We start from the raw sequence: 20,605 nt of genomic DNA, 5'->3' as shown, positions 1-20,605 counted from the left end.
GGGGAGGCGGGGTGCGGGGCGAACCTCCCCGCGCTCCCCCCGTCCCCGCCCCGCCGCCGCTCCCCGCGGGGCCCGCTCCGCGCCTGCCCCTCACCCTCCCTCCCCTCCCCCGGCCGCCGCCGCCCTCTGTCCTCCTTCTCCCCCGTGTCCCGGCCCGCCGCCCCTCCCCGGCTCCCTGCCTGCCGTTCCGCTGCCGTCCCTCCCGCCGCGCGGCCCCGGGTGAGGCGTGTGCGCCGGGCCGTGACCGCGGTGCGCGGGCAAAGACCCGCCCGCCCCGACCCCGCGGCTCCCCGGCCCGGGGACGGCGAACCCCCAAATACCGTGTTCAGCTCGCCCGGGGGCCGCCCGGCCCCGGCCCGCTGCGGTGGGTGGGGCCTCCCCGCCCGGAGCCCGCGGTGCCGGCGAGGGGAAGCAGCTCTTCGCCCTCGCGGGGCTGCCCGCGCCTCCCGCCGGCTCGGAGGGGGCGGCCGCAAACAACCGGCCCTTCAGAGCCCGAGGGGCGCCGGGGTGACAGCCGAGAGGGGCGGCTCCGCAGCTGACCTCCGTCCCAGGGAGCCGCGGGGAGGAAGGGGGCAATTCCTGGCTGGCACTTGGAAACCGTCTGGCTTGTCCTCGGCTAGGTCTGAAGCTTTAAATAAGCTTTTTAAGTAGGCACAGTGAGACCTTGTTGCGTGAGATTCTATGTTTTTGAGGATTTCTTTTTTTGGTGTGTGTGTGGGGGAGTGTCTTTTAAAGGTAATAAAATCTTGTGAAGCTGTTTAGTATCTGTGGGACTTGGAGTAAACCTGACATGCACCTGCCCTGCCCACTTTATTCTTTTTTTTTTTCTTTTTGCAAAAATGTGTTGCCGGCAGCAATGCTCTGTAATCAGAGTTCTGTCCATAAGTTATGTAAATGTGAAAAAAGAGGTCAAATAGTATCAGTTAATGTAATACTTAAATTGGTGGGTACTTTTTGAATAGTGAGTTGGTAATCTATCTTGCATGTCATAATTTTTGCGCTCTTTCAAATTTTTTAGAAAGAGCGTAGTAAGATAGAGTTACTCTTGAAGCTTTTGATGTAGTCGAAAATGTTTGCACTCTGTGATGTTTGCAAATGACCAGCAGTTGTTAGAAAGGACAGTGTAGAAGAGAAAGTGTATTGGATGGCTGAACTCTCCTGCCTGAAAAGATGGAAAGCACAATGGCTTGTATTTTTACTCTCTTTTTAAATACAAGTGACTATTTTAGCGAGTTTGACAGAGTATCTGACACTACTGGCATGTAGTCAGTTAGCAGCCCGATGAGTTTGATCGAAGTTCTTCACTTCTTGATGAAGAGATTCCCAAATACTGTTTAGTAGGATGGTGTTCTGTCTGCTTCTGTGTATGACTGTATGAAACTGAATAAATCCCCTTGCTGCTATTTTTCTTAGAGCTGACCATCCAAGAAAGATAAAAGAGAATAGAAACTAATACAGTCTCCTGGCTTGTGGAAGCTGCTGGAGGTAGCTGAATGCAAGTGGCTGTATGACTCAGGAGCTGGCAGGATGCAGGAACTCGCTGAGATCAATTGACAATTTCTAGCATGCATTTGCACTCGGAAATTCGGAGTGCCTGATAGGATGCTTCCTTAGGACTGCATGCTGATTATTACTTAGCCAAAGTGAAGCATGTGCATAATCAATAAATTTGCTTCTCTGCCCACATACACAGCTTTTACATCAGGGGTAGCCCTATTGATTTTGGTGGTTTTCTTCTTTAGTAGCATGACCATGCAAGCTCAGTAGGAATGATACCCACTTATAATTTACTGGAGATCGAATTGCATTGCTACATTTAACTCAATTATATACATGATGCAGAAGAATGAAGACTACCTAGTCTGACTTGACTTTTAATGCTAAAAAACGCCTTTCCAGAAGCAAAATCAAATATATAGGGAAAAGTATTAGAAGTTTGACCTCCCCTCCCTTTGCGAATGCACACACCAGCCCTCAGCTTCAAGCAGCCTTTGATAGTAACCTGCTCAGTTGAGAGTGTTGTGAAGTTATACTGAGACTATTGGACAGGCTCTTATGCCTCATGTGCAGCTTATTTAATGTTACAGAAGTGGTCTGATGTGGTCAAATGCTGTTTTTTTTGGTTTTTTTTTTCTTTTTTTCCTTTTTTTCCCCTGAAATTTCAGAGACCAAATTGTTGCCAGAGAAATTGAGAAAGAAACAAAACTTGAGGCAGAGGGATATACACCCAGATCCCAAAAAACCCAACCTGAATACCTCCCACCAAAAACCCCAAACTAAATGCTGAGAAAACCCAGAACCACTGGCTTGCAAAAGGGTAGTTCTAAAGTTTCCCTAAAGAATCAAGCATTCTTTATTTTGAAGAAATATAGTAGTTTTGCATCTGTATTTTGACATAATTAAAGACTTGCTTGCACACTGATTCAATTTACTGTTTTAAAAGCTAAGGGAAAAGTTAATCAAAAGACAAATGGTAAGTAAGGCCATGCATCAAGATAAAACAATGAGCCCTATATTGCCATGCATGGGATTTTGAATTGGGAACAAGGGCACTTTGCTCACCGCAGTGTGGGAAGGTAATGTGAATTAATGCATTGTTACTGTTTTCTGGTGCTACTATATTGGCTTGTACACGGGTGGTACCAAATTTAGCCAATCATAAATCTTTTTCCATAATTGTGTATAGCATGTCTTGTAGCACCTCTTGAAATGTGTAGAAATGATCTGTGAAGTATAAAGCAATGTGACTAAAGGGGACTATTTAGTCCTTGTCTTGTTATGTGGTTACTTAGAAATCGCAATACTGTTGTTGGCAACGATTTAGACTTATTGTAACTTCTCTTATCACCTTGGTATCTGTGGTGATATCAAACTTGTGACCCATGATTAAAGTGTTTAGTTTGAAACAGGAATGCCTTGTTCTAGTTCAGATCAGCTTTTCAGTTTTTCCGAATAGAATTATTGGTGTTTCTTCCCATTCACAGAAGTGAATGAAGGTGTATTTCTGAAAGGGTTGAAGAAGTGTGTATGGCAATACTTCAATCATGTTCCTATAGTGTGTTTACTTTATGTCTTTTAGAAAATTGCATAGATCAAATTTAGTGGGGCTCTCCAAGTGAGACACCCCAGTTTGTATTAGAAAATTTGTTTTTATCAAATGGAATTTATTTGTACCTTGGCTAGATTCAACTTGAATAATTGTCTTTAATGAGTTTTTCCAGGTTGGGTGCACAATAGTGAAGGGGGAGGGGAAGGATTGTGAGAAATCACTTTGTCAGATGGTGCTTGCAAAACTGATTCTTGCATGCAGGAACATTTGGGAAGGTGGTGCTTAAATGCTGGTTGCACCAAATGCTGGAAATTTCAAGCAATTGGGGCTTAAGTTTGAGGGAAAAAATGGATTAGTGTAACTACATCTCTTTCTAGGTAATGACTGTCAAGCTTTCAAACCTGATTGAAATAGGTGTTGGCTTAAACTATTATTGTTAGCGTAGTCTGCAAGCCAAGGGCTGAAATAACACAAGCTAATATTGCCCACAGATGTTAAACTGCTCAAGTATCCCATCCCTAAATGGGAAAGACAAAGATGCAGAAGTTGCGTGTATGGTTTGGAAATTATTTTTGATAATACAGGAAGCCTGTGCTATGGACTCTTATTTGGAAGCTTAGGAAGTTCGTGCTGGGTTTCTAGAAGGTTCTTCAAAATCTCTTAAACTTTCAATGTCTCAAAAAAGAGAAGGGTTTTCATTTTACTTCATTAGATTGCAGCGGTGAGAAAAATAACCATCTGCTGTCTGACCAGTTGTCTTATGTAGTATAAATGATAGATGAGTCATTTAGTTCAGTTGTGGGCCTGTATCAAGGATGGCTGAAATGCTTTGCAATGACAGATAGGTAATGAGCTTCTTATAAAGTTTGTCATAATGGAGGCAGAAAGTGGTTCTCTGGTTTAAAATATTAAGATGACAATCTATTTCTGGCTCTGATTAAGACCATGATACAGGCTTCTGCTAGAAGATAAGTATTGAGTCTACCCTGACATTTTTTCCAGTGATAAGGTAGACCTTTCTATGTGTTTGTTTTAAATCTAAAACCATCTAAAATAACTAAATTAATTTGCTTCTTAGCCCACCTTCAAACTACGGTCCTCTAACTTGCTATTGGATCCTTTCCTGGGATGCTCAAGTCGCTTGTATGCTGACCATTCAGAAGGTCATAGTGCTTCGGCACAGTCTCATAAATGCTGAAGTCAGATGATGACTATTGATATATGCACTGGTTTTGTCAGTTCATGTCTCAGTGGTGTGAAATAAGAGATGGGTGACACAGGGAAAGAAGAACCTGTTCTCCATCTGTGTGCAAGGCACGTCAGAGGGAAAGTAACCTAGCAGCCGTTTAGGTTAAAAAATGACATACTGTGCAAAATGGAATTTTAACATTCAGAAGTGTCTGCTAAGTAACTGTATTATTTAACAAGCTAATTACAGTTCTTTGCTTTCAAACATGACCAATGAACTAATTCGCCTGAGGAGATTGCAATGTGGTAGCAATAACCAAGCTGTTACCACAGTGCCTTGGTACTGCACAGCTGCCGAATACATCCTTTATCCTGTAATTGCTTTTCAGCTGTTCTTAAAAGCAAGTGTGTTTAACTGTGTGATCATAAAAAGAAAATTTTAAGCTTAAATGTTGTTCATTCTTGTAGTGGGTAAATAGAATGTCTTTTAACTTGGTGGGTTGAGGGGGAAGCTATAGGATCAGGTCACATTGCTTTGCTACCAGGTGTATCTCCCAAGTTCCCTTTTGCACCGTGTTTTCCCCAGATGAAAACTGATTGGACAACAATGCGTTCTCCCTGCTCAGTAGCAGAAGAGGAGGATGGTTCAGAAATTTGGTGGTTTAGAAGTGGAATATGATAAAATCAAAAATAACTGAGGAAAAAATACTGACAGAGCTTCTTGGGTTGAGAGTTAAGAGAGTCATTTTAGAAAGATGGGCAGTTCCAGAGTTGTCAGCTGGAGTTAGCTGCTAGTCTAGTAATGCACAAAATAATGGGATTCCAAGGTGGATTAATTTTTCTGTGCAGTAGAAGGGCTGTAAGAGATGGAGAAAGTGTGATAATAGGGGCATAATGTGATCGATAAAGTCTTGAGAAGCAAATTTTACCATGTTTTGTTACTGATTTGTTGCATGGAGTCTGCGGTTACTAGTTTTATCCCAGTAATCTTCTTGCTTAAGTTGATACTTGGGCTTGGTTTGCTTAAAAGTTCAGGTTGTTTCACCAAAACAGTAGTCATGGCTGGCTAAACACTGAACCTTCACTGATCTTAGTAAAAAAATGTTTGACACACTTGACTTGAAGGGCCCATGTGGGCCTGGTTCAGCATGTGTGTTGTCCATATTTAGGGGGCAGTGAGAAAAGGGCAGATGGAAGGACACTGAGCATGAAGATGTGTTAGGGTATGTCCTAAAAAGGTGCAGAGAGCAACCCAGTTTAGACCAAGTATCTACCTTAATGTAATTTGGCATAGAAGGATGTAGGGAGGTATCTGTGGTGTCTCTAACAAATGAGTATTTTACAGCTATGTAAGATAGATGAATATTGGATGTAGGCTGTTGCAGTGACTGGTAGTGGATGTTTTTGTGAAGATCATTATTAACTAATTGACATGTTCAGATCCTCTGTGTCTTTCAGAAGAGCCCATTAAAATTGTGGTCCAAGTTCATTACAGAAAAGTGCATTGGTTCTATAAGAATAGTGCTTAAGCCAAAAGCCTTATATTTGAGTCAGCTATACTCTCAGGTTGTTTTAAGGCACAAAACAAAGTAGATCAGATAGTATGTATAGCAGTTAATTTCCTGACTGGCTCCATGGTTCTGTCTGTATATAACTTGCATGGGTGCCATCCAGAGGTGTAACTAATTTCAGGGTTTTGTCTGTGTTTTTGTTTGCTTTGGATGCAGTATGTTTGATTCTCTGATGCTTCATGAGAGAAAAGGGGGGGAAGTAATTTGCCTGTAGTAGGCATCAGGGCTTGTTTGAAGGCAAAAAACATCAAGCAGTTAACTTGCCCTGTTTGCAGCGAGAATTATCAGTTAACTTGTCAGCCTGAGTGAAAGTTTGCTTGCACTTTACCCTCCAGACTTTGAGCTGCCTAGTTCAGGTTGGTAGGCCATCACAAATAAACTAAATTTGTGCAGAGAGGACATTGGTAAAGGTTTCCCATTTCCAAACTTCCTCCAAAGAAGTGTGTGGGAGGGTTTCTTTTGTGTGTTTTCATTTTGTTTTCCCAATGGACTTGATAGTGTCATAGGATGGTCAGGATACTAAAGAGCTACTGAAGTCTGCTGCTACTTTTTCAGAAGTATTAGCTGAACATAACACTTCAAGGTAACTGTTCTGTATTTTATTGATTTGGTTTGTTTTTAGAAGTGGAGGTGTGTGCTGCTGTAGAGATGCAGTTTTTTGTTGCATAGAAATGTGATGGTTTTTTATTTTCACGTAACTGTCAATATACTAAACAGTAGTTTCTCTTACGTTTTACTCCATGCAGGCAGTATGTTCATAGGTTTTTGTGTTTTGTTCCAGTAGTCTGTGGAATTAAATAGCTATGGAATTGACTTCTGTTGGCAGGCTTTTGGGAAGTAAAGGCACTGAAGGCTAGCTTTCAGTTTGGTCCTCAAATAGCAAGAAAGCACTGTGGAACAGCAAACCTTTACTCTAGGGAAGGAAAGAAGATCTTTTAGAATGTATGCAGAATTTCCCTGTTGACTCATACATCTGATGTGAGGCAGGAAATGAAAACTTGTCTGTGTTATGAATGTCTTCAAACAGTCAAACTGCCCATTCTGGGTATCTGTTGAAATAGCTATGTTAAGGGTAGCTGATCTCATTCTAGTCTTCAGCATGGAGAAGGTGTCACTTTTAGCTTTGCAAAAATTCTGTGCCGTTCTGAACTCCATGTCTTTTCTGCCTTTGTAGGCATTGCTATATAATCTTTTTTCAAGCTTCTGTTAGAAAGAATAAATTGTTGCCAAATTAGAGAATTATTTACTTGAATATGTAACTCCTTCAACTGCTGTAAAATTTAACATATAATCCTAGTTTTAGGTAAATTCAGTTGCTTTTTTAAAGAACTGGTAGAGACTGAAAAGTAGTGTGGTGAGTGGACAACTAAAAAGGTCAATAGTCCGTTTTGTAATTTATTTTGAGTTTAATGCTGCAGATAGTATTTTCTTATTTACACTTCTGTCTTTGCAGTGTTGGAGTCTGTTTTCCCCTTTCACCATGGAATATACATGAACTGCTATTTGATCTGGTAGATCAGATTAAACCCCAGACTAGCAGTAACATTTCTAGAAATAGCTCGGTGGCAAACATTAAAAGCAGGCATTACAAATTGAATAGAAATTTGTGTGTAGTATATTTCTTTTATTTGTATGTCTTGTTCTCTCTTTCCTAGCAGAAGTTACTGAGTAATGACTAATGTTATTTCTTGTGTTTCTGTTTAAGGAAAAAAACCCCAAAACATTTTGTCTTCCGTTTTCTGCCTTATGTTTTCCTATCTTTTTTTAATTGGTGAAATACTGTTTCTGTCCTACCACCTTGTGTTTCCACTGCTTAAACAATATCTGTAAAACAAAACTTCCTGTTATTTTTGTATAGCCTCTTGTGTATAAAATAATTTCCAGAATCTGCTCCCCATACTCATAGTGGGAAAAGTGGCATGCTGTCAAGTTCTATTACATTGAGCTGAGTAGTTACAGCCATATATACATCTGTTGTCCTAGATGTACTTGAGGGTAGAAAACAGAATGGGTGCTGGGTCTTGTTTTCTGCTGCTGGGAACGCTGCAGTGGGGAACATAGATGGGTATTTCTGTTCTCTATCTTTTTTGTGTCTCTTACTTCCTGTTATAAAATAGCAAGAGGAGATAGAATATGCATGGCACAATGTTTTCTAAGGTATGAATGTGAGTAGACAGCAACAGCAGGTCTTCCACCTGATTTCACTGCACTCCTTGAGCACAAATTCATAGGAGGAGCTCTGGAGCAGAGAAAACAGCAGTATCTTAACTGGCTTGCAGATCAAAGCCTCGAATAATCCCAGTCTGCTGTTTACATAGTAGAGTGGGAAAGACCTTAGGCTGGCCTTTGCCACAGAAGGAAGGAGCCCCCTTGGGAGACAGACACACAAGTTATTTGCTTTCTTTGAGACCTGTCTGTAAGTGTTAGAAAACCTTAATTTTACAGGCAGGTGCTGAAGCCCATCAGCAGTTATTTTTAAATTTCTTGTCTCTTTGTGACACTTCCGTTGGAGGTCAGGGAAGTCTGAGGACTCTGAAGTTACAAAGATCAGTATTCCTGACATCTTAGGGTAAGTGTCTGCTGCTCTTCTGATAGGCTTGCAAAGTTAGGGACTGCTGCTGAGTATCAGTGGGTATGGTGAAGATTAGTCCTGAAGAGGATAAGGGAATTAGATATTGAGGCATTGTTTCAGGAAGAGTGCATTATCTTTCATGTACAGCCAACATTCATAGGATTGTTCTACTCATTTCTGTATTTGTTGGTTTTTGAAGTAGATAGGCAATTTCTGGTTTTTTTTCCTCACTCACTGTATTCTTTCTGTGCTCTTTAGGCTGTGACTGTATGGGGGTCTTTTTGCTCTTCACAATTAGTGTGGAAATGTGGAAGTGCAGTGTATTCTTTTAAATGTGCGGCAGTATAGTGAATTTGTATTGAGATGTAGCCTAATAATTTGTGTGCTGTTTTGATTTTTAGTATGTCTTGAATTCAATATTTTGTGTATTTCAGATGATAAAAAGGATATTGACCATGAAACAGTGGTGGAAGAACAGATCATTGGAGAGAATTCTCCTCCAGATTACTCAGAGTACATGACAGGGAAGAAACTTCCTCCTGGAGGAATACCTGGCATTGACCTCTCAGACCCCAAGCAACTGGCTGAATTTGCTAGGTAAGTGGGAAGAAAGGAACTTTCAAATTGTTTTCTTTTCACTGGCTTAATGAAACTGTTAGGTAAAATGGTATATTTAATGTGGTTTATTCCATTTTATCTTCTAAAACAAGAGACTTAACACAGCATCAGCTACTCTGCTCTGGAGTAAAATACTGGGATTATATATTCAGCAGTGGATTCTTCAGTGACTTCTGATCTTTAGTTCCATTGGGTTAGACAGGACTTCAATACACTGATAGACTGCACCACTCATCACTCTAGGTAGCCCTGCCTTGGGATTGGACTGGGTGGTCTCTAGAGGTCCCTTCCAAGCCCAACAGTCCTGTGATTTTACATGAGAGAATATTTCTTTCATGTGAGTAGCCTTAAATTCCTGAGCACCAAAGGAGCTGTTAAGTGAAATGCTGCATTCGGGTTGTTCAGTACAAAATAGCAAGGCTACAGTATTTAGTTGGCAAAGCCACTTGCTGTTCTTTTTCACCTGCTTCTTAAGCTCATGATTTTAAATCATGTGTCCTGCACTTTTCAAGTGCCAGTGCTAATTGCAGTTTCACAGTTGGTAACTATACTGCTTGGATTTTCTCTAGTGAGTCAGAATTGTCACTCGTTTACATATCAATAGGTTGACCTGAGTGACAAGGTGACTTTTACTTTCAGATGGTGGGGGAGTGACTTTCAGGGGGGCGGGGGCAGTGAAAGTGCCCTCTAGGCTCGGCTCCGGTGCCGGGCGCTCGGGGCAGCCCGTGGCCACCAGAGGGCAACCGCGAGGGCAGCGGAGAAGCCGCTGGAGTGCCGCGCTGGGGCTGCTGTGCAGTGCTGCCCTGCTCCCCTTGTGCCGCGCTGGGGCTGCTGTGCAGCGCTGCCCTGCTCCCCTTGTGCCGCGCTGGGGCTGCTGTGCAGCGCTGCCCCGCTCCCCTTGTGCCGCGCTGGTGCTGCTGTGCAGTGCTGCCCTGCTCCCCTTGTGCCGCGCTGGGGCTGCTGTGCAGTGCTGCCCTGCTCCCCTTGTGCCGCGCTGGGGCTGCTGTGCAGTGCTGCCCCGCTCCCCTTGTGCCGCGCTGGGGCTGCTCTGCAGTGCTGCTCTGCTCCCCTTGTGCCGCGCTGGGGCAGCTCTGCAGTGCTGCCCTGCTCCCCTTGTGCCACTCTGTGCAGGGCAGCGTTAGTGCTGTGTCTCCAGGTGTCTGAGCATGGCTTTCCCTGCCTGCTACTGCCGCTTTTGCCCTAGTTGAAAGCAAAATGTGTGTAGAAAGCCACACTCATTTTCATGTTTTTAGCAGCTGGCCATTCTTCAGGGCTCGGGTGCACAGCTCTGACACTTAAAACAGGTGGACAGTCAGATGTTGTTGTTCGTACTTCCTGGGTCACCTCGTATAGAGAGAAGTGTGCCTTTTTCCAGGTAGTTGCTAGGTGGCAGGGACTGTTGATACAAGTTCTGGTCTGGTGGCTTGGTTAGCTGGGTCTTGGTGTTCAGTGTGTGTATTTACTCCTGTTTCACCTTTTTGATCTTGCTGCTTTTTGCAAAATTTATAAAATTAAAAAATTCTCAGTCACTATATTCTGAAAACTTAGCAGCACATGGAGTTTTGTCTTACTACACTGTAGCATGTTTGTGCTGGAGGAATAACAGCATGGCCTCATCCCACTATTACTTTCAGTAAAGCCTTTGGACAATGAATTTTGAAGGCTCCTAGTAAAATAGTTCTGCAGGACTTTTACCCTGCTTCAGGCTATCAGATCTGGAAATGTATTAAAGCACATCACAAACAGCTGAAAACAGGGTTCTATCTGAAGTGATGAGTGGTTCTAGCTATTGATACTTTCTTGTTTTACTATTGTTTGTCAAAGTTACTGAGTTTTTCTCTGGGATCTGCTGAAAAGTTCATACAGTTTATTGTGAAAGCAAATGTGTAAGCGATACTCTTGGGTGCACACAGTGTTCCAGTTCTAAACTGTTACTTGTGTGTTTCTACTCGTCAGGTATTTAGAAGTGTTCTCCATTACTTTAAAATGTACTAAAACCTTTGGTTTTATTAAACACTGAGGTACTGAATAGCTGTTTCTTGTTAGGAAGCAGAAATAGTTTCTCACAGAGTATTCTCCATGCAAGTACTGAATATTTATTCTCCAGATTGAGTTGAATACTTGAGATGGTTGTCAGGATTTGGGCCTCTTGAAATGACCAGGCTGCTTATATCAGATGTGTCTGCATACTTCCGAATATTGTAAAATCTTTTACTTAGGCTTCTATTGAGAAAATAGTGGCTGCTGGCAGTAGTTTAAAATTATCATGCTTTTATATTTATAACAGAATGTTCTAGAAAGTTCCAGAGCTGGAATTTGCAGCAGGTAGTGGAAAGATTCGGTTTTATGTGTACAGCCTCTTTTCTCACAGCAGATAAAATGTAATCTGTTTCAGTCAGAAGAGAAAGACGTGATGGTAGAGTAAGCACCTTGGGGGGATATCACCTTTAGTAATATCCCCAAGTTGCTCAAAATTTGGGAAAAATTGTTCTCACAGCTTAATTGTAGATACATGAGAATTTCATGCATCTTCTAAGCTTTTTTCATTTCTTGGTCAGCATCAATGACTATCAAACTCTTACTCTTGCCTTACAGTTGTATGTTATGTCTTAAATGATTGTGTTTGTTTAGCCTTCTGAGACAGAATATTATGGGTGTATTAAAATTTGAATATTTCTTGTTAAGCTTTTGGTCGTCTTGCAGTGAAGCGTGTTGAAGGGACTCCTTAGCTAATAAAAGTACTGATAGACTACTGTTCAATTGTGTTGTTGACCTTGCTGTGTGCAGTATCACTAGAAAGTCTGCATGGCAAACTGGAAGAAAAAATTTGGTTTACATGTCTGGAATTGGCTTTGGAGGTTCAAGGAATACAGTTTTTCATGCTAAAAGAATGTGTTTGTTTAGTGTAAAGTTCTCTGAAATTGTCAAACATTGCTCATTGCTTAACAGTTCAGAATTTCAAAATTCTCACTAGCTGTATTCTAAAAACTTAGCAGCACATGAAGTTGAAACTTACTTTTAAACTTACGTAGCTTCACGTGCTGTAAGATTTTAAATAACAAATTTGTATTTAGATTACCTGAAAAAAGAATTGTGACAATGCATGTATAAGGAAGTGTGAACTGGCTAGTAAAATTGTATGCTAAGTGCCTGGTGTGTAGTAGAGAGAAAGTTACGTAGGGTTGCTTTTCTATTTTCATTAAAGTAGTTGAAGGAATCTCGCCATACATTTGTAGAAATTACCTACTCCGAACCAGGCTAGATCCACTGTGTATAACAATGCAGTTTATTGTGATTAAGGATAAATTGACTTGAAACATTTGCATCAATTATTAGGAACAAAGTTCTGAGGTTAAGCTCAAACAGACAAAGCTTGAATTCTAGTGGGAATAGATTTTGGGCAAGATTCTGGTGTTCTGATCATGATCTAGTTAGTGAAAGGTAATGCAGGGACAAACCTGATGTTTAAAGTTGTTTGTAGCTCTGCAGCCCTTTAAAAAAATAATTCATAACTGTTGTAATCAAACATCTGCAGTGGCCACCAGTGCTCAGAGCTCGGTGGCTCTCTGAGTGAGTGGCTGTGGTGTCTCCTGTGATACAGTTGTCTTTCACTGCCTGGTTTAGAGCATATGTCATTGAGTCATGTAGCAGGAATCTGGATCCTTTAACTGGAACTCTGGCAGATTTTCCTGGAAAAGCTTTTATGCATTCTATGATTCCATTGAAAACGTTATGAATAAACAGGCTGTGTCAGAACGTTGACATGTTCAGTTATGCACAGACAAATGACTGTAAGTTACACCTGGATGGCAGTTGATCACCTGTTACAGATTACTTCATTCTGTTTTAGGAGTCTTGAATTTTCCCTAGCATGCTTTAAAAATGCAATAAAAAAGAAAAAAAAAAGGTGGAATTCTCTTAGGAAATCACATCAGAATGTGAAATGTTAATTGTGAATTGTCGAATAAAGTGTTTCATCCAAATCTAAGCTGGTGACAATTCATTAGTTTGATGTGAAGAAATCATAACTACTTGGTGGTGAAAACTTGGGGAAGGTAGCAGGGATATTTCTAGTATGTCCATATGGCAAATTCCCTTAAAGCAAGCCCCTAAAAAGGATATCCCTGATTCCCCCTTCCCTCCCTCTCTTGTCCTCCAGATACATGCCTGAAGTGGCTAAAGACAGCAGAACGTAGACATCAGTAAAAGCAAAGACATAAGAGGATATATCCTATAGCGGGGAAATTGGCATAGTAACGGGTCCTGGTGGTGAAAACTTTATTCTCTGTGCTTTTATTTTCTGCTGATCTTGGTATCTTTTCTGAAGAAGAGCCCTTGTGAGGACTGGCCTTCCTATCTACTTTCCAAACCAATAGACTACAAAGGAGAGGAAACTGCATTAGAGTTTGAAATTGGATACCCGTCTTAGAAGTGACAAAGCCTTCTGGTCATCCAGATTTATGACTTAGGCCTCTTTATAAGGTGTATGCTTTTGTATTGGTTTTGTTCTTGTTAAAAAGAAGCTTAAAGGGCAGTAAAGTGACAATTGCTTTTCCCAGTATTCTTCTAGGGGAGGGGAAATCTGCTCTGTACCACCCTGCAAAGGTCACAGTCCTTTTTTACGCATATGATGTTCCTCATAACTGGAACAAACTTGGTAATTATTTTTGCCAGATTCGCAGAGTGGAAGAACTTCTTATGACAGTTTTATTCCTAACTGTGATGGAAGACACTGTTCTTGGGTTGTAGATAGATTCCTAGGACACCTTGTGCCACTCCCCTTTCATGTTGTTTATCCAAAAGCCAGTCTAGCCAGTTCCAGGAGTTGTTCAGCACAAAGGAGCCCTTGCAGTAGCACAGTGCTGTGACGCTCAGGTTGGTTCTGTACAGCAGGGCAGCACAAGGAGAATGGCTGAATGAGGGAAACACCAGCTGTGCCAGTAGCACTGTTGGGAGAGAATAATTTCCTTCACCTCTGAGTGTCCCTAGGGCTGTGGCCATCGGCATAGGTGAATATCATTGCTGGTCATCAGAGACCTCTAGGATGTGTTAAAGGAGTTGCCTGAGAGAGTAAAGTTGTTAAAGTTAGGGAGGGAGAAAAAGGTATGTGAGAACAGAGGACTCTTTTAACAGTGGCAAAAAATGGAGATTACGGAGCGAGGGGGAAATTCTATACTGTTATTTGAATTATTATTTCCTTTATTCCCAGCTTTAACACTATTTCTATGGCTGACTTGTAAAATTGCATCGATTGACAGTCTGTAGGTTGGGGAGTTTGAGAGGGGTTTGGGGTGGGGATTAAGGTCCTGTTAGGGTAAAGTACTCTGTTCAGCTGTGTAAATGAAAGGAGGTGATTAGATGTAACTTTCAGATACTGCACAGTGACAGTGTTGCTTTCTTTATTTTGAGAAACTGAGTGGTTTAATACCTGTGATTTCACTCAGTCTTCTTTATGCATGGATAAGGGAATGTGCTTTTAGGGAGCTCATTCTATTGGGTTGCACACATTCCTGCTTCCTCTGCTGTCACCCATTCCATCCCTCCACTCCCTCAGTGCAAGTTAAGACTTAGCCTTTAATTGCAGTGTCCCAGTGACTTGATCCAAAAGGTACCTTTTCTAATTTTCGCAGTTAACTGGTCTGCAGTTGCTTCTACTAGGCATGACCCATGTAAACTCACCACAGAAATTAAAATTTTGGTCTTGCCATGTAAATTGACGTTCTGCAAAGGCAACTGTTTCGGAAGTTCTACCCCAGTATCAATGTGTGTGTCTGTAGTTGTGTTGAATAGTGATATTCGTTAGAGTTCTGTTTTTTATTAATATTTCAGGCTAAGAAAACTTGGATGGAGCTGGTAGAGATGCTCTACTGGGTGGGAGCCAAAAATCTAACCACCACCAGCAAGAGCTACCTGCACCAGTGTAATTAAGATGAACAGCCCAGATTCTAGTCTGGTCTCCTTTTGCAGAAAGTTAATTTTAAAGTAAGACCAAAATCTTTTTTTCTAATACATTTGAATATGTAAATCTTTAAATTCTTTTTTAAGGGATTGTCCATATGGTTTCTGCAGCTTTGTGAGCAAGATGACGTTTTTGACACAATGATCTGTTGTAGCTGTCCCTGTGGTGCTCATGCCCTCATGCCTTGAATCTAGGTGTACAAAGGGCCCACCAGCTGCTTCCTGCCTGTGGCACTGAGATACAACCTGGACACCATTTGCCACCTCTTGTCTTGCAGTGTCTGCTGCTTTATGTTGATAAGTTTGGTTATCTGTGGAAACCTGTGTATAAGCACAGTCTTGTTCCACATTTTAGCCTTAACTTGCCATGCTTCCATGAAAAATGAGAAGATTTAAAATCTGCTGGACTGATGCTCCTGAATTTAGAAACAAAGCTTGAACTTTTAGAAGTCAGCTTATTCCAGGATGGACATTCATAATGTGCTATGCCTGCTCAGGCACTGAAAAATGTAAGGCGTATGTTGGTGCTGCAGTCTGTCCCATGTCTGACCATCCAGTTCACCTGCAATTGGTTCCTCAAGCTCCCTGACTGAACTGGCCCAGGGTATTTTCCTTCTCGCTCTACCTCAGCAGCCTGTTAGAGATGACACTGTTGCAGCATTTCTTTCTCAAAGATTGACTTAATACCAGAGGCAACAGACAAGAGTCAGGAAGAGGATTTAACACAAAGTGTGATAATGCAGGCACTGCCCACTAAAGCTGTTTGCCACATATTGTTGGCAATTCTCTTGGTCTAGTCACTCTCTTTACAGGTGGCCAGTTAAGACTTTGGAACAATAGTGGTTTTAATCTTTCTGATCATGTCAGGGACGCAGATCTCAGACTCAGGAAATATTTTTTCTTCATTTTTTTGGGGCTGGGGGAATGACTCAGACAACATTCAGCAGGTTGACTGAATAAGAAAGAGGTTGTTTTGGCACCAACTTTATCTCATAAGGGTGTTTGTTCTCTAATGGAATTAAATCATGACACTCTGTTCTCTCATGTCCCATCTTGTCAAGTAATTCTTCTGTGACCATTTTGACAATTATGGGTGCTCATTTCTGCCCCTTCTCCTGTTTTTAAAAATCACAGAGACATAATAAAGAGAATCCCATGCTAAAGGTAATTGGAAAGCTTTCTGTAGGGGTGTGTGGCTAGCACAGGTTTTTCCCACGAGAATTCTTCTTGTATTTTATAAATAAAGATAAAGTTTGGATGTTATTGGAACAGTGTCCCAGAACTTGGACAGTGCAGGCCTGGCCAATCAGGCCTGGGGAAAGGCTTCTGACTGACCAATCTGGGTGACTTTTGAGAACTTTATATATGTGATGAAATCAAAACAATAAAGGTCATTCCTTCTTGCCACTGAGAACTGGTGCCTTCATTACTCTGCTAGCTGCTCAACAGCGACATCAGTGCTGTAAAGACAGCTTTTGTGTGTGTGTTTCCTGTTACTTCAGTACCTGTAGTACTATGAGTCTGAGCCTCAACTGGAGAGTGTAGTCAGTCAGTTAATCCCAATCACTTGTTTGGAGTTAGGTATTTTAATACTTTACTCAAAGATACTATGTAAACTAAACACAGCACAACCGTTCTGTATTCCAGTTGGATTATACAAATTAAATCTATTCAACAAGGTCAACTGAGTTGGTCTGTAGTGTTGAAAAAAAATAGAATGAAGATAAGGAGGAGTCTGCTGTACAGGAACAGATGCACTTCGCTGTGTTTAGAATGTTTGTGCTCTTAAATTGATGAAATCTTAGTTATGCTGCTGGTTAATGGTGCAAGAGGAGCTTTGTCAACACAAATACTTTGCGACCATTTTCAAGTCGCTGTTAATATCTGTAAATGCATTTGTAACCCTGCAGGAGACTGCACTGTTCTTCAGGTTAGCTGTGTACCTACTCAGTGTAGTTTGGAGATGCTGAGCCAGCAGGAGCTTCCCAAGTGCCCTCTTACAGAAAAGAACAAAAGCAACCTCTAAATCCTTGAGTTTTAGTGTTGGTTCTGTGAAGTGGCTGTCAAGTGCTTTAGTCTGGACATGATCACTTGAACTGTGCTACATCTGCAGTACTGAAAGGACTGAGTGAAGGACCAGTGATAGCTGACAGAGCCATAGGACACTTGCCCATCACATATGACTCCACTGGCAGTTGTAAGATGATTTTCCCATATCTTCAGGACTTCTGAGGGAGTTTTTTCACGGCTCTTGCCTTAAGTCACCCTCTTCTCTCAGCAGTCCATGTGAAGGAAACAGATAAAGGCAGATTTCAGCCACAGGAGTGTCAGACAGTGCCAAAGTCTGGACTCTTACCTGCAAAAACAAAATGCCTATGTGGTCAGAATGGAGGCATTTTAGCTTATTTTCCCTACAGCTCTTGGGGACGTTTTTGAATGTTTAAAAGGTGTTACTTAGCCAGTCTCATATCAATTAATAAAAGTGATTTAAAAAAGTACGTGTATGCATTGCTTGGAAGTCTCTTCCCCCAGTCCTGTTTTTTATCAGTTTTCAGAAACAGAACTCACGGGGATTAAAACTGTTGTGGATAGCAACAGACACTTTACCTTCTTAAGAATAGTGACTCTGATAATTCCAATTATTTTGTTAATTTCAGGCTACTCCATTTCTGTTTAATTGAGACTAGGGTACAACAGAAACCTTTTGATTAACTTACAGATATGATATGTGGGCACCTTGTCACATGGAACTGTCATGTGCTGTACTGCCAGGAAAAGCAGTTAGGTAACCCACATGAACAGACTGGCTCTGCTTTCACAGCAGGGTTTGGAGATGTGCAAAATCTCATTGCTTACCTCAGGGAATCTCCAACTGTAATGGGGTGCATTTATTTACACCCACCTACTGCTACCATTTGATGGAGGTAAACTTTTTCTTTTGATTTTTTGAAGACAGCACTACAGGTTTGAGAAATAAAGATAGCTGAAATTGCAGTGCACTTCCCCAAAATCACATCTGGCTCTCCTGACTTTCTGGCAGGTGGTTGTTATAACACTGTTCTAAGATTGTTTCGTACAGAGAGTGTTACTGTGTACGAAACAGATCTAACACATAAAAGCAATAGTTTGCTCGGTTCCTTATGTAGTCAGTGGAGATTAGTGGCACCCATAAAATAATGGTGAAGTTCCCTGTCAGTGACCAGGAGTAAATTGGTGATTTCTTGTCAGTTGCCAAGAGTGGAGTCTGTGTGCACAATAGCTTAAAGTAAGAATAATTACCATTTCTGTGGTTGTAATGGATGTCTGCCTTGTCTGTGTAGACTCCACAACTTGCCTGATTCCTGCTTCCCCTGCTTCTGTAGAGTTTTCTTTAGAAGTCTTGCATGGTGAAAATACTGAAGGATGATTGAACCAATACTCATTCATGTCCTGCTGCAGGGATGGAGAGGAAGTAAAGCTAAACAGGCCACATGGGTACTGGCACAACAAAAATGGAGTTTTCAAGCAAAACCTCCTGATTACAATTAGTATAAATCAGGAAAAAAGATCTTAATTTCCACAGGTTCAGAAGATTAAGAAGGTAGTATTAAATGTCTTATTCTGTATTTGAGAGGTCCTTCTGGAAAAGCAGAGCATTCAAAATGCTAAATTGTACTGTTAATATTTTTATGAAGGTTTTGAAAATGTTAAAGTGAGTACCACTGACACATAAAATACTGGGGGATAAAATGTGCTCATTATGTAGGCACTTAGGGGAGAAGAGCTGTCAACTAATGTGTTTCTACTAATATTTTGTTGTGTGTTTTTTTTCTTTAAGAATGAAACCAAGAAAAATTAAAGAAGATGATGCTCCACGAACGATAGCTTGTCCTCACAAAGTAAGTGAAGTGCTCAGCTTCTGAGTAGATAATAATTTGTAGATCAGAATTTTGTATTGATGTTTTCTCTTGAGAATGAATAACTAAAATATCTTACTGTTAATAGAATACACTCAGTTAAATGTATTTTAGTTGTCATTCTCTAGAAGTTTCCTTCACAACCTTTCACTGAATAATATATTATTCCCATTCCTTGTCTTAAGGTTAGTGCATCCCTAATCTTCTGGTAACCATGATGCACAGTCCCTAACATGCTGGTTTTACTGTTGTGATTTCCCGACACCCAAGAATACATACTTGAAAGAATATTCTGAAAGCTGTTCAAAGTACGTTCCTAAGATCTATATATCCTCTGCTTGGAAAATATGACAGATTTGGAGTCTAGATCAGGAATCAGCAATTTATGGTGCGGATGCCAAAGTCAGCTTTATTGGAAGACTCTGAGTTACATTCCACAGAGCTGGAAAGTGCATCATTGTGAAAGAGAGAGGCAGGCATCTTGGAGATGCGATTTTGACACAGTAGTAGCAGGGAAGCTTCTGTCTTGAATAAATGTTGCCAGTCACCTAGATTGGTAGCATCTGGCGTTACTGCATTATCCAGCTTTTGTAGTGCTTCTTTTAGCTGACTTAGTCTGTAACAAAAAAAGACAAATACAATCTTGCTGACTTCTGGTCTAGATAAGTGTGAGCCTAAGCAAATAATTAGGGCACATAGCTATTAGACATAGCCATTAGAGAGCATGAATAGAAGGCTACTTTCTGACAGCCATGGTGTAAGGAATTATCTGAATTCCTCTTTGTGCTTATATTGATTTCCAATTCTCCACATTATAAAAGTGTCATTTTTTTTGTAATACAGTATGCAGAGATACAGAAACACTTACTTTCTACTATACCGAGGAATGTTACCTTCATTTCTTTAATTTACTTTTTCATAGTCTCAACTTCATCTGAATGGGGGGGTGGGGAAGAATGTTCTGTCCTTCCATTTTCTATCTTATAGTGTGTAGGCTTTGTGCATTTATGAATTCAGTTTAAAAGAAGAAAAATATTATAGCTGTACCTGCTGCTCTCAGAGGCAAGAAGGGACTTTAAAATAAATGCAAAAAAAAGTTGATGGTGTTTTTACTTTAGCGCTGCTTTGCCCCACCCAGTTCTGCTATGTGCAACGAATCATGGCACAATATCTCAAAATTAGCCAAAGAGATTCTAATGCCTGAAGACAGAACTACTGAAAGTGACATTTCACCCTTTTTATGAGAAACAAGGCTTATTTAAATGTATTTGCTTGGGAGAAAAAAAAAAGCCTGCAGAATTTAAGATTACAAATTTAATGTTCTTTTAGGTTGTGTTGTTAAATTTTATGTCTCATAATATTGTGATGTTGGTAGACTAGTTTTATATAAATTTAAACAGCATCACTTGTAGTACAAATAGAATTTATAATTAATCATTTTGAAACTTGAGGAAGACATTTATAAAGCATATGATAGATATCTATTGATTGTCACTAAAAGGTTAAAAAAATGTAGAAAGATGAGGTAAATAGAGCCTCAGGTCACTGCTTGCTTCTGCATACTCTGGAATCAAAAGTGATATTCCTCTGTCAGTGCAGAGTTGACCCCCAGGTTAAGATTTCTGATGCTGTACCTGAGTTAATGTATCTTCTGCTTTTAGATTTATTTGGCACTAACTCAGGCTGTTGTCCCACCTTACTCAGCTGCCCAGTGTCACTTTGCAGGTTTTAAACTGCAGCAGCAGTGGCACTC

At 40.9% G+C, this 20,605-nt stretch overlaps 1 protein-coding gene across 2 annotated transcripts in view; it reads left to right on the top strand.

The window, feature by feature from the left end:
• The window catches only part of YY1 (YY1 transcription factor), a 33,953-nt gene that overhangs the window by 1,337 nt on the left and 12,011 nt on the right, over positions 1-20,605 (top strand). For both annotated transcript variants that reach the window (XM_085061387.1, XM_085061386.1), the window contains exons 2-3: positions 8,815-8,977; positions 18,774-18,834. In XM_085061387.1, the coding sequence (XP_084917513.1) occupies positions 8,815-8,977; positions 18,774-18,834 (224 nt within the window). The remainder of the gene's footprint in view (positions 1-8,814; positions 8,978-18,773; positions 18,835-20,605) is intronic.

The sequence above is a fragment of the Lichenostomus cassidix genome, chromosome 5, assembly GCF_008360975.1.
Source record: "Lichenostomus cassidix isolate B80296 chromosome 5, HeHo_3.0, whole genome shotgun sequence".
NCBI classification, from domain to species: domain Eukaryota; kingdom Metazoa; phylum Chordata; class Aves; order Passeriformes; family Meliphagidae; genus Lichenostomus; species Lichenostomus cassidix.
The sequence above is the reverse complement of the archived record's forward strand: the minus strand, read 5'-3'. Positions and strand labels throughout refer to the sequence as shown.